Source organism: Mobula birostris, chromosome 11 (genome assembly GCF_030028105.1).
Source record: "Mobula birostris isolate sMobBir1 chromosome 11, sMobBir1.hap1, whole genome shotgun sequence".
Classification (NCBI taxonomy): Eukaryota; Metazoa; Chordata; class Chondrichthyes; order Myliobatiformes; family Myliobatidae; genus Mobula; species Mobula birostris.
Window position 1 is genome coordinate 22,988,827 of NC_092380.1, and position 14,206 is coordinate 23,003,032.

The window sequence follows — 14,206 nt, forward strand, 5'->3', positions numbered from 1 at the left end:
GGGCAGCTAGTTTCTGAAATGTGCTGAGCTGCAGGTACATCAGTTGGTACAAGAGTGAAAACAGTTGCAGAGTGCAGAATATACACGGAACAGTCACTTTATTAGGTACACCTGCTCTCTAATGCAAATATCTAATCAGCCAATCATGTGGCAGCAACTCAATGCATAAAAGTATGGATGTTACAGTAACAGAGAGAGTTCAGTGCAGGTAGACAGTAAAGGGTAAAGGACGTGGCGAGGTATACTGAGAGATCAAAAGCTTATCTTTAATGTCCACAAGATCTGTTCAAGAAGATCACAGGTGAATCAGTCGAGGGGAAACCTTGAGGGAACTTTACCTTGAGTGAACTTTGAACTCCTTTTCAGGTCTGATGGTTTGCACAAACAGTAAAAATATTCCCACCCTTTGCGTTTAGGAATGGTTCACGGTGTACGAGCACAATCGTAAAACCGGCTGCACCGTCTCTGATCTCATCATGGGTAATGAGTATTACTTCCGTGTCTTCAGTGAGAACATCTGTGGCCTGAGTGATAGCCCCCGCGTCTCAAAGGACACGGCCTTCATCCAGAAAGAATGTGAGTGTCACAGTTGTCCCTCTGGTAGCTGACCACCATAATGGATTGCATGGATTTAAAGATAGAAAGATTGGCTTTACTTGTCACTTGTACATCGTAACATACAGTGAAATGCATTGTTTTACGTCAACAACCAACACAGTCCAAGGATGCACGGGGGGGGGGGGAACAGCTTGCGAGTGTTGCCATGCCAACGGTGCCAGCACAGCAGGCCCACAACTTACTAACCCAGACCTGCACTGTCTTGTAACTTCAAAACATTAAACAAAGGACGACACAGGAGTCTGAAATGTGAGTAAAACCTTGGGTTTACTTTAAGCGAGGCGCCCACATATCGTGTGGTAGCGTCATGACGCATACGCTTCAAGTCTTTTTACATATAACCCATAATGAATTATTTAAATGAATGAGAATGCCTAAACAAACAATATATAAACATGATTACGCAAATATTGCTGAAATATTAAATTTAAAACACTACCCGTACATCTTTGGAAAGTGGGAGGAAATGGGGAGAGGTGATTAGGATGGCTCAGCTCATCAATGGGACTGAACTACTGAACTACCGGACCGGGAGACAATTTACAATTCTCGGTGCATCGTTAAAGACTCATCCCATCCCAGATGCTGTCTGTTTCATCTCCTGCCACCTGGTTGGAGATACAGTAACATATTAGTCAAGATAATAAAGACATCCGTTAGTCTTGCGAGACCATGGATCTGCGCCTGGAAAGTCTTCACTCTCCAGGGCGCAGGCCTGGGCAAGGTTGTATGGAAGACCAGCAGCTGCCCATGCAGCAAGTCTCCCTTCTCCACAACACCGATGTTGTCCAAGGGAAGGGCATTGGGATCCATACAGCTTGGCACCAGTGTCGGCGCAGAGCAATGTGTGATTAAGTGCCTTGCTCAAGGACACAACACATTGCCTTGGCTGGGGCTCGAACTCACGACCTTCAGGTCGCTAGTCCAATGCCTTAACCACTTGGCCACGTGCCCACATCAATGGGATTATTAGTCAAGATAGTAAGGCTTAAAAACAGCTTCTACCCAAGGGCTGCTGTGCAGCTGAATAATGTTAGACCCTGGCTTGGTAATCGCCTTTGAGAGTTATGGACTATGAAAGGCTCTTGTTCCATGTAAATATGGGATGTTGTTTTTTAAGTTAAGCCGTCCCGCATGTATTGTAAGAGTAGCAGCACAATCTCACTGTTTTGAGCAAAGACAATAACGTTCTGTTCTACTCTGTTCAATTCAGACAGTGGCAGGAATTGATCCCTGATCACTGGGGCTGTAATAGCATTATGCTAACTGTTACGCTACCGCGCCACCCTAGTGTTGTGAGTTAGCGTCCACTTCCAGCCCTGCGGCAAGCGCCCAGTGATGCTCCAGCAAGTGGAAAAGTGTGGAGAGCGTGAAAAAAACATATCTAGTTGGATCCTAACTCTCTCCTATTTTGCGACACAGCCAAGAGCTACGTAAGGCCGGAGTACAAGGAGCACGATTTTAGCCACGCGCCCAAGTTCACCCAGCCTCTGCTGGATCGTTCGGTTGTAGCAGGTTACACGACGAAGCTGAGCTGCTCAGTTCGAGGCTTTCCCAAAGTGAGTACCTTATTTATTCTAACAATACCGCCTCTGCAATAGTCCAAAGGGCATGTTTAACGGACCAGTTAAAATGAGCCCCATGTAAAGAGAGTCTTGAGGCTGATTTATACTTCTGTGTCAGATGGACGCCGTAACGTATGCAAGTGGCCTACGAGCGTTGCGAGCATTTATACTTGAGCGTTGGTGTGTCTGCGTCACTCTGCAATTCGGGCACGTCGCGCATGCCTGCACACCTGCCCGCGCAAGGCTTCATGGTCATGGTAGTCTTTCTCGGGGTAAACAAGTTTAAAGCCAGTGTCTTTTTTCATAAAAGCGAAATGTGTCCTCCATAATTTCGGAGGTCTGTAAAGCTTTATGGAAAGCATTGCAGCCAGAGTTCCTTCCCTGCCCTTCAGTCACCCAATGGGAAGCTATTGCAGTGTAGGAGGAAATGCGATGCTACCAAGCGGACCAATCACAGTTGTTGCGGTCTGTGTTGCCGCAACGCGTTGTTACATTTTGGGAGAGGTGCGCGTCAGGCTACGGCGTAGGGATTTGCGTAGGCTCTGTGTAGGGTTCGCGGCTACGCCGTACCTACGGCGTCGATTTGACGCAGAAGTATAAATCAGCCTTTAGTGTAAAACATATTGGTTTAAGCATGCTTCTGCATATTCCTATCGTGCAGAGTCATTTGTATTAAATTCCTTCCTGTATTTTCACCAGAACACAATTCAATAGGAGCAGGAGTAGCCCTCTTGGTCCATTAGGCCTCCTCCCCACCCCCCCCCGATCATTCCAATACAACCATGGCTGAACCATCTCTGTGTCAGGTCCCTGTAGTCCTCAATTCTCCAATGTTCTGAAAATGAATCTACTTCCTCTTTAACTATTTCTGATTATATTGTTTCCGTGCCTCTCTGGAGTGGAGAGTTCCAGAGTTTCAGTACTCTGCAGGAAGAAAATTTCTACCTTTTTCGGCCCCTTATCGTGAAACTATGCCCCTTTGTCTGAGAATCACGCGTTAGTGAGACCATAAGACACAAGAGCGGAATTAGGCCATCCAACTGTTGAACTCCTTGTGATCTGTGGATACGGCCGGGCTAGGGAAAGGCCAACTTTCTTTTCTGAGATTTGTCACCTTCCTGAGTTGCTGAGGTTGTGTGGTGAGGGTGTTCCTACAGTGCTGTTGGGGAAGGAGTTCTAAGATTTTGCAATGGAAAAGGAACAGAGGTAAGTAGATTTCAGGACAATGTTGGATGCATGATATCTTTGAAACCTATTGAATATTAAAAAGCCTAGATAGAGTGGGCTTTGAGAGGATGTTTCCAATAGTGAGGGAGTCCACCCTCAGAATATGATATACCTTTAGAACAGAGATGAGTAGGAATTTCTTTAGCTGGAGGGTGGAGAGTCTGTGGAATTCAGTACCACAGACAGCTGTGGAGGCCAAGTCGCTGGGTATATTTAAAGTGGAGGTGGATAGGTTCTTGATTAGTAAGGGTGTCAAAGGTTACGGGGAGAAGCCAGGATAATGGGGTTGAGTGGGTTAATAAATCAGCCATGATGAAATGGTGGAGCCGACTCGATAGGCCAAGTAGCCTAATTCTGCTCCTGTGTCTTATTTTCTTATGGACTTGGAAAAGAACTTGCAGGTTGATGGAGTATCTAAGAATTTCAGGGGGCCAATTTACTGTCTCTGTAAATGTATTTTGGAAGCCCCAGCACTCATTCACGGCACAACATTCTTCCTCTTGACCCGTCCATCTTCTGTGAGCACACAGGAAGGTTACTGCTCCGCATTTCACCACCTTCCACATTCACTCGTCCATGTTCTCGCTCTCTAACTGCTCCCATTCACTTACGGACTAGAGAACCCTGTTTATAGTTTATCCCCATGGTCACTCCCAGGTTTACCCTATCAGAGACAACCCCCTCGCCCCAGGCTTAGTCAACCTCTTCTGCCTCCTTCCCAGTTCAGACCTGAAACCTTGACCTGCCTTACTTTGATCTTGACTGACATGCTGAGTATTTCCAGCAATTGGAGTTTTTATTTTATTTAGGTACCAGCCCCTTCTGACCCATCGAGCCCGCACTGCCCAGTTACGCCCATGTGACCAAATAACCCACTGACCCACACGTCTTTGAAAAGAAAGTTGGGAGATGGATGGTATAAATAGGTGAAAGAAAGAAGAGAAAGATCAACTTTATTTGTCACCTGTACATCGAAACGTATAGTGAAATGTGTCATTTGCATCAATGACCAGCACAGTCCAAGGATGTGCTGGGGGCAGCCGCAAGTGTCGCCATGCTTCCGTTGCCAACATAGTATGCCCGCAACTTACAAACCCTAATCCATATGTCTTTGGAAAGTGGGAGGAAACCCACACGGTCACGGGGAGAACGTACACACTCCTTGCGCCCAGCAGAGGAAACTTAACCCGGTTGCTGGTGCTGTAAAGCGTTACACCATCCACTACACTACCGTGCCGCGGGAAGCACGGAGGGCTGGAGCAAGGACTGGCAGGTGGGAGGTGAATCCAGGTGATAGACAGGTGAGGGAGAGGGCTCTTTAATAGAGACACGTCACCTCCTAGCATCTCACATCACGCCCACTGTCCCTCTCCCTCACCCGTCTTCTCCTTTTCCCTCTGACCATGCGAGTTTCTCTTAGGACCCCTAGTTTTCTCTCAGACGCGTGATTAGTAGATCCATTTGCCACTGTAATTTGCCCCTGTTGTGTAGGTGGGTGGCAGAAGCATAGGGAATGGGCTAGGATAGACTCAATGGGCCACAAGGTCTCTTTTTCTACCATCAGGATGTATGAAGATGTCAATAAACTTGAAAGAGTATAGAGAAAATTTACTACTCAGACTTGACACCTGAGTTAGAGGGAAAAGTTGAAAAGGTTAAGGACTTTATTCCTTGGAATGTAAGGGAATGAGGGGTGATCTAATAGAGGTATACAACATTATGAGGGGTATAGTTAGGGTAAATGCAAGCAGACTTTATCCACCAAGGTTGGGGCAAAACTAGAACTGGAGGTCAAAGGCTAAGGGTGAAAAGTGAAATATTTTAGGGGAACCTGAGGGTGAACTTCTTCACTAGAAGGGTGGCACAAGTGTGGAAGGGAGTGCCAGTGGAAGTGGTGGATGTGGTGTTTGATTGCAACATTTAAGAGAAGTTTGGATAAGTAAATGGATGGGAGAGTTATGGAGGGCTGTGGTCCAGGTGCTGGTCAATGGAGCTGGTGCATTTGGGAAGATCGGAGTAGGTGAACTGAGGATACTACACTCAGTCACCATTTTATTAGGAACACCAGTACTCCAGCTTGTTAACGCCAATCTAATCAGTCAATCCCGTGGCAGCAACTCAATGCATAAAAACATGCAAACGTGGTCAAGGGGTTCAGTTGTTGTTCAGACCAAGCATCAGAATGGGGAAGAAATGTGATCTAAGTGACCTTGATTGTTGGTGTCAGATGGGGTGGTTTGAGTATCTCAGAAACTGCTGATCTCCTGGGATCTTCACGCAGAACAGTCTCTGGAGTTTATAGAGAATGGTGCGACATTCAGTGAGTGGCAGTTCTGCGGGTGAAAATGGCTTGTTAATGAGAGGTCAGGGGTGTTGATTGTGGATTTCAAGTAGAAGAAGTTGAGGGAACACACACACCAGTCTCTGATCAAAGGATCGGCAGTGGAAAGGGTGAACAGATTCCACTTCCTGGGTGTCAACATTTATGAAGATCTATCCTGGGCCCAGCATATCAATACAGTTACAAAGAAGGCATGATGGTGGCTATATTTCCTCAGGAGTTTGAGGAGACTTGGTATGTCACCAGAGACTCTCGCGAGTTTCTACGGATGTATAATGGACAGCATTCTAACTGGTTGCGTCACCATCTGGTAAAGGGCCGCACAGCACAGTATTGGAAAAAGCAGCAGAAAGTTGCAAACACACCCAGCTCCATCACGGGCACTAGCCTCCCCAGCACGTCCCGCACCCAGTAAAATGGCCACTGAGTATATACTGGGCCAATGGGAGAAGGGATGCAGGACTGGCAGGGAAATATTTGGGTGATGCTGAGGCTATGAAAGGGGCCTGGTTGGTTGGTTGATTGGTTGCCGTGGTTCCTTCTTCCCATCCTGCCTTGCTGCCTACCCCTTCGCTTTGTTAAATCTGTCTTCACAACTCACTTTCCTCAATGCAGCCGAAGATTATCTGGATGAAGAACAACATGGTGATTGGAGATGACCCAAAATTCCTGATGAAACACAACCAAGGTGTCCTGACGCTTCAAATCCGCAAACCCAGTTCCTTCGATGGTGGAAACTACACTTGCAAGGCCGTCAACGAACTGGGAGAAGATGAAGTGGAATGCAAACTTGAAGTGAGAGGTACGAATAGTTTCTCTCGTTGCTGTTCTCTATTAGCTCCATTGGGTAAATACAGTTCAAAGTTCAAAGGAAATTTAAATATGAAAGTATATACAGTGGATTCTGGTTAATTTGGACATTTCGGCACCAGCACATTTTGGCCCAATTAAACACCCAGTGCTGATAATGGATTGCCTTTATACAAAGCTTTCAATGATTGCATCTTCAAAATCTTTATTTTCATTGTAACATTCAAGGTAACTGTCGATACCTTCAAATTCCTCATAGCTCCTCACTTGTTGGGGTAGTGAAATCATCTGATTTTCACTCACAGCCATATCTGGCATCTTGAAGCCTGAATATTTGAAGCTTCAGTGAGCAAAACAGTTCTGAATTGTCTTACTGCTTATGTCTCACCAACTCTCGGTGACAAAATCACTGCTTTTTGAACACACATGCAACTGATGCTATTTAAAAACTGTTTGTTCTTAGCATGGTGTAAGGTCTAGAGGCCACGCAATTGCACACAATCGATGCTAGTTAGAAACTGTTTGGCAACAACCTCATGTCCCAATTAAGCGGCATAGCGTCCCATATAAATGTATGGAATCCCTGCTACTTTCTCGCTTAGTTTTTCCAAATTATCCCAAATAAGCAGCTGCCCTAATTATTTGACGGCTTAATTAACTAGAATCCACTGTACATGTCACGACATAGTATCTTGAGATTGATTTTCTTACAGGCATTCACAGTAGAATAAAGAAATACAATAGAATCAATGAAAAAAACTATTCAAAGACCGACAAAAAACCAATGTGCAAAAGGAGGCAACTGTGCAAATAAATTATAATATTAATATTAATAACAATACAGGTTTGAGCCCCCCTTATCCAAAATGCTTGGGGCTAGAAGTATTTCGGGTTTGGATTTTGGAATATTGGCATCAATGTAATGAGATAACTTGGGGATGGGACCAAGTCTAAATGCAAAATCCATTATATGATGTATCCAGCTTACATGTACAGCCTGAAGGTATTTTTATATAATAAATTTGTGCACGAAACAATAACATGCACATTGAATCATCAGAAAGGCAAGCTATCACTACCTCGGCCGCCTAGGTGGACTAACTAGTGGCTGCTTGGCATTGCCATCATTCCCAATTCTGAATTTATATGCTACCGGAAAGCCTTACACTTGTTCAATACATATATGTACAGTAAAAGTGGTTACATGCCATGAGTATAATGTGTGCTGGATAACAAAAGCAGCACAACAGCATCAGGAGTCAGCAGGATTTCAGTCTCCACCTACGATGCTGTGTTTTGATTAAAGTTTACAGCACACTGGATTTGCATTTTCCTAGGGTTTATGGAAAGTATAAAAACGAAGAAGAAGAAGAAGAAGAATAGCCCTTAACTCGGCAGTGGAGTTATCGGGGCACCGTCGTGACGGTGTTTCCGTAGCAAGCTATTCTTGTTTTTACGAGGCCGAGTTGCTAGCTCGAGTTGCTCAACCTGACTAGGATTCGAACTTGGGAACCTTTGCTCCAGAGTCTGGCACTGATATTATTGCGCCACCAAGCGGGACATAAAAACAAAGGATTAAATTTAATTACAAGCAAATGTCATGAACACTGTGGGGGGAAAAAGCCAACATTTTACTTTTAACGCAGCACTGATGCTGGTCATGTTGCACTCAAACATTGGATTTTAGGTGGAGATGAAATTCAGATTTCATGCAAAAATAATATGCTTTGTAAGTACCAAAAAATTGTGGTGATCTTCGCTTACAAAAGAAGGTAAGTGCAGCTCCAAACACTGCAAGTACATCAGTTCTGAGAAACTTGATGGAGCAGGTATATCATCGTTGACATCATTGTGAGGAGGAATATCAGAAGTGACTGAGGGACCTGGAAGTGGATACTGTCAGGATGAGGAGGCGCTGCGCTGGATGACATTTTAAAATGTTTCCTCCAGTGTCACCTGCCTCATTAACAATGGCTTTTGTCATAGCGATCTTTCTTTGATTTTAAATTACATGTTTTTTTGTTCTGTTATGAATGCTTGCTGCCTAGACCTTCAATTTTCCTGATGCTTTGTGATCAGCAGATGCTTTGTCACTAGAAATCTTTAAAAACTTAATGTGTGCTTTTTCTCAAATTTCAGCAACCAGCCTGCTGAATATTCAAACTTGCCTTCAATTTTCAGTTCGTGGTGATAGATCTTTGCTTGTTTCATGATCAGCGTACTGTTAAGCAGCATGTTCACTCCGACGCTGATGAATCCACTCTTTCAATACACGTTCGAGATCTTCACTTTTTGCTTTATGCTGTTTTTTCCTATTTTTCATTAACTTCTGTTCATTACTTTCAGCATAGAACTTCAAAGGTTTGTCCTTCTGTTTCTTCAGGTTGTAGATGGTGTTTGTTCCAACAACATGCCCCTCTGTCAGATGCTTCACACTTACACTGCTGTCAAGTTTGCCCAACAACTTGACTTTCTGTGTTATAGATAAACATCGCGACAAAATGTTTCCTCTTTTTCTTTTCATTATTACCCGTAGGGGAAACTGCAAGCTTTTGTGACATTTTCAACAATATCTTCACAGCAATGAGTGGAGAACAAGCGCAACCCACACGGTAATCACTGTGAGTGATGCACGAAGGTCTGGCTCTGATGACTGCTGAAGACAAACTGTCGCCAACAGGGCCCCACTCAGGTTATGTGAGGTCACTCTTTAGAACTGCCTGTGCTGTTCGGAGACATGCCCAGTGCCTGCGAACCTTCGCAGCACCTTGTGGAATTTTCCATTTGTAATGTCATGCCAGCGCTCAAAAATTATTCATTATCCATGCTGGTTCAGGAATCTGATGGTTGAAGGGTAATAAATGTTCAGGATAATAAATTAGATTAGATTCAACTTTATCATCATTGTGCCGAGTACAGATATAAAGCCAATGAAATGCAGTTAGCATCTAACCAGAAATGCAAAGAATAGTGTTATTTACAAAATAACTGTGAATAAAAAGTAAGTGCTACGGCACACAAATATAAAAGTACTGAGACAGTACAATATGGATGCAATACTGCTTAGCGCTGTGATGTGAGGTTCAGCAGGGTCACAGCCTCAGGGAAGAAGCTCTTCCCGTACCTGCTAGTGCTGGAGCGGAGGCTCCTGTAGCACTTACTGGATGGGAGGAGAGTAATAAGTCTATGGTTAGAGTGAGATGCATCCTTGATAATGTTTTTTGCTGTGCCCAGGCAGCATTTATGATAGATGTTCTCAATGGTGGGCATTTGGGTGCCGATAATCCGCTCAACCTCCTGTTCCTCCTGATGCCTGTAGGAGGAAGGGAGCATGGGCTGGGTGGTGGGGGCCCTTGATGATGGATGCTGCTCTCTTGGGGCATTGCTCCTCATGAACGTGCTGAATGGTGATGGACTGGGCTGCATCCACCATTTTTATAGGCTTTTCTGCTTTTGGGCATTGGTGTTTCCATACCAGGACAACCCATTCTGTACCGGTCCTGTGGGGATTAAGGCAGTGATCCGGTATCAGAGGGGTTCAGGCAGGAAGGTCTCACTGATAACATCTACACAAGCCACCATATTAAGAATATGGCACCTGTACTGGTCTGGCTCATGCCTTCTTCTCACTGCCACTGTCAGGCAGCAGGTACAGAAAGCCGAAGTCCTACCATCCTACCACACCAGGTTCAGGAACAGCTACTATCCTTCAGCCATCAGATTCTTGAACCGACCTGCACAACCCTAACGTTACCTCAGCAACAGGACGTTACGGACCACTTCTTGCATGACCATGGACTTTCCTCTGATAGTGGTTTTCATTTTTGGATTAAGGCCTTGCCCCTGTCTGTGATGCCTGTACCTCAGTGTACCATACATACAGTATGTAGTGACAATAAACTCAGCTTTCAAAGTAAACTATTCGTGTTCAAGATGGCGCCTGTGAACAAAGCGACCAATGTCCTGCAGGTAGTTCAAAAAACTTCTCTTTCACTTCTTCTTCTTTGTGATTCTATGACAAAGCTGCGTGTGACTGGAACCTGTGGTTTGTAATTTGATGGTGTGTTTTCGGGCTGATTGGGAGATCTGGCGCTTTTCTGTCTCCGAGGGAAAACGGTGAGGTTTGGGGTGGAGTGCGCGGCCTGGCAACAGGGATCACGATCAACTCCATTGCTTCGCTCTGACTGAGGCATCGAGGGTGCGAGCCCATGATGGACTCCACTGCTTTTCTTCAGTTGAGGCGTCAGACAAGGTTGAAGTCGATGAGGACAAGAGCGGAGGATGTTCGCTGCTGCCTGCCTGCCTTCCTCTCCCTCTCGTTAGCTGCTGTCCGAGGAAAGTGCAGGAGTCTTGGGATCCATATTGCATGGATTGATCAGAGAGGCTGTGTACTTGTTTTGGGGGGGGGGGGAATTTGGGGTCTATGTCGCATGTGTTCCTGGATTCTGGTTACTGTTTTTTCTCCGCTGTTATTGAGGGGTTTGATCGGGGTGATTGATGTGGTGTGAGGCACCTCAGCGAAGAATGCTTTGCCCCGTGTCTTGCAGCCGGCTAGCAGCACAACACCGAACTGAAGTAAACTGAATACTCCTGGACTCCTGGTTTGACATTTAATGTTTGCTCACTTTTTGCCATTCGATTAATTTCTTCTTTTTTCGTGCATTGGATACTTGATGTTTTCCTGAACGGGTTCCATGGTATTTCCTTGTTTTATGGCTGCCAGCCGAAGGGTGAATCTCACAGTGGCACTCTGTATGCATGCTTCTATTATAAATGCAGCTTGAACCTCTGAATCTTTGAAAGAGTCATAGAGGCATACAACTTGGAAATAAGTACTTTGGCCCAACCTCTCCATGCTGAATGAGCTGAACGGCTCCCATCTAAACTTGTCCCATGTGCTCGCGTTTGGCCCAGAGCCCTCTAAACCTCTCCTGTCTAACTAGACGGTGCTTATATGTTGCTGATATGCCCACCTCAGCCACTACTTCTGGCGGTGAAGAAACTGCCTCTTTTAATCTCCGGCCTCTGATCTTAAACTTATGTCCTCCTCCCAGGGAGAAAGACTCTGTGCTTTCACCCTGTCTATGCCGCACATGATCTTATCAGGTCACCCCACTCAGTGTCTGATGTTCCAGGGAATATCTGCCCTACAAACTGCCTTTTCTATAAGCTCCCTTCTGGAAAGCACTATAAGGCTATTAAAACAAAAACTTCGTGCCATCTTAACAGACGCTTCCCCCAGGCAATAAATGTGATCAACCATTCTAGTTAACCCCCACCCCCTCTCTCTATTAGCCCTGTCACTGCTCTGTCAACATCTTAAACCACTCTTTATAAAGCTGCTTACATTGTAAATACACGGTCTTTTATTCCATATCTGTACTTTAAACTCTAAATTTATTTTTTATATAATTGTTTATTGTTAAATGTTGCTTTTTGTTGCATGTCCTGCCCTGACCAGTAGACTACAGCAAATTCCTAACACATGTAAATGTATACGGCGAATAAAGTTGCTCTTTGATCAAGCCCTAGTCTAAGTCATGTCTTCTGAGGACCTGAAGCGATTTGACTTGACGATGACTGAGACCGTAGGTAATCTCTGGTTGGCTACATGTTTGAATGGGTAACAATTTGATCATAGCTGTACTGTGCTCTTGGAATAGGACAGAAGAAGTTCACAATGACCAAAAACACTTCTAATATTTGTGTTTTCTGTCTCTGATTCTCTTACAGTTCCCCAGTAAGGTGCTTTCTGTGCATTGCAACGGCTTGGTAAGTGAAGATTTTATGCACCGCCCCTTGTTCACCCGATCACATTTTCCTCACTCTTTTTGTGATGTAGAGCCGTAGGAGTCATACAACACAGAACCAAACACTTTGGCCCAACTCATCCATGTTGACCAAGATGCCTCTCTGAACCAGTCCCATTTACCCACCCATATTTAAAGAACGATGAGCATTATTCATCACACGTACATGAAAACATAGAGTGGAATGCGCCATTTGGGTAGAGGATGTGCTGGGGGCAGCCTGCAAGTGTCGCCATGCTTCCGGTGCCAACGTGGCATGACCACAACTAACCCGTACGTCTTTGGAACGCGGGATCGAACCGGAGCATCGGGAAAAAACCCACGCAGTCATGGGGAGAGCGGACAAACCCCTTACAGACAGCGATGGGAATTGAACTCCTGACTTAAAGCTGGCGCTGTTAATTGTTACGCTAATGCGCAGACCCACTGTGTCTCACTGTTGCCCACCACCCCTTCACCCATCCAAGCTCTAAGTTCTGGTATTCCCTCCTCAAATGCCTCCAGCCTTCCATTTCTTCTTCCAAAGCATTCCTTAATATCCACCTTCTTGCCAATTGTCCTAATATCTCTGTCTTTGAATCGATGGCTATTTTTATCTGATTAACTGTCTATCAAGCACTTTGGGATTTTGGTAGTGGTAAGGGTCCTCTATAACTGATTTTTCTATTCCCTATCCTGGCTCCCTTCTTTCTTCTTTTCTTCTCCAGACCTGCCCATTACCTCTCTCTGGTGCCCCTCCTCATTCCCTTTCCCCCATGGTCCTCTCTCCTCTCCTATCAGATTCCTCCACCCAGCCCATCTAGCCCATGCTGAACTGTTATTCTGCCTAGTCCCATTGACTCACACCTAGACCACAGCCCTCCATTCGCCTCCCATCTATGTACTTTTCCAAACTTCTCTTAAATTTAACCCGCATCCATCACTTCCACAGGCACCTTGTTCCACGATCTCACCACCCTCTGAGTGAAGAAGTTCCCCCTCATGTTCCCCTTAGATAGTTCACTTTTCACCCTTAACCTATGACCTCTAGTTCTAGTCTCATCCAACCTCAGTGGAAAAAGTCTGCTTGCATTTACCCTATCGATACCCCTCATAATTTTCTATATCTCGATCAAATCTTCCCTCATTCTCCTACACTCCAGTTCTCAACAATTACAAGGAATATATGTGTGTTCTCTCAAGCTGATCTGATCTGACCTCTCACCTTATGACCCACAGGTAGCTTCAGTTCAGTTTTCCAATGCATGGCAACGGTCTTCTTGTGGCAGCAAAGGATTGTGGGAGTAACGGCAACCTTCCCCCTGAGGTGGACGCACCGACTCTCATCTGTGTAACGACAGAAGTACAACGCTGTTTCATGTCGCCCATATATATTTTCAGGGAAAATAAAACAATTACACACTGATATTCTTGTTTAATTCTGTCTTTGGAAAATACAGTTTTTGAGCATGGATCTTATCTGGTTGGTGGCGAGGCAATTCTATTGACATCACAGTGTCATAGAAACAGCACAGTACAGGCCTTTCAGCCCACGATGTTGTGCCGACTTTACAACTCCAAGATCATTCTATCCCTTCCCTCCCACATAGTTCTCCATTTTTCTATCTTCTAAGAGTTTCTTAAATGCTCTGAGTGTATCTGACTCTACCACTAGTCCTCCACACACTCACCACTCTCTGTATATATAAGAAAAAGTGCCTGTGACATTCCCCCTTTACTTTTATCCTTATTTACTGCCTGTTATGCTGCAGGTGTTTAGGGCAGCAATGAAGATCCTCCATCTCTGGCAGTGTTCAGGGCTTCCTTCATCATGTCAGAAGCTTCCTCTCGGTTTT

General features: G+C 45.0%; 1 protein-coding gene across 2 annotated transcripts in view; it reads left to right on the forward strand.

Moving 5' to 3' along the window:
* LOC140204931 (myosin-binding protein C, fast-type-like) overlaps positions 1–13,776 on the forward strand; it is a 113,324-nt gene extending 99,548 nt beyond the window's left edge. For both annotated transcript variants that reach the window (XM_072271911.1, XM_072271910.1), the window contains 5 exons: positions 417–576; positions 2,041–2,177; positions 6,367–6,553; positions 12,295–12,333; positions 13,590–13,776. In XM_072271911.1, coding sequence (XP_072128012.1) covers positions 417–576; positions 2,041–2,177; positions 6,367–6,553; positions 12,295–12,305 — 495 coding nt within the window. In that variant the 3' untranslated portion in view covers positions 12,306–12,333; positions 13,590–13,776. The remainder of the gene's footprint in view (positions 1–416; positions 577–2,040; positions 2,178–6,366; positions 6,554–12,294; positions 12,334–13,589) is intronic.
* Positions 13,777–14,206: the final 430 nt, after the last annotated feature.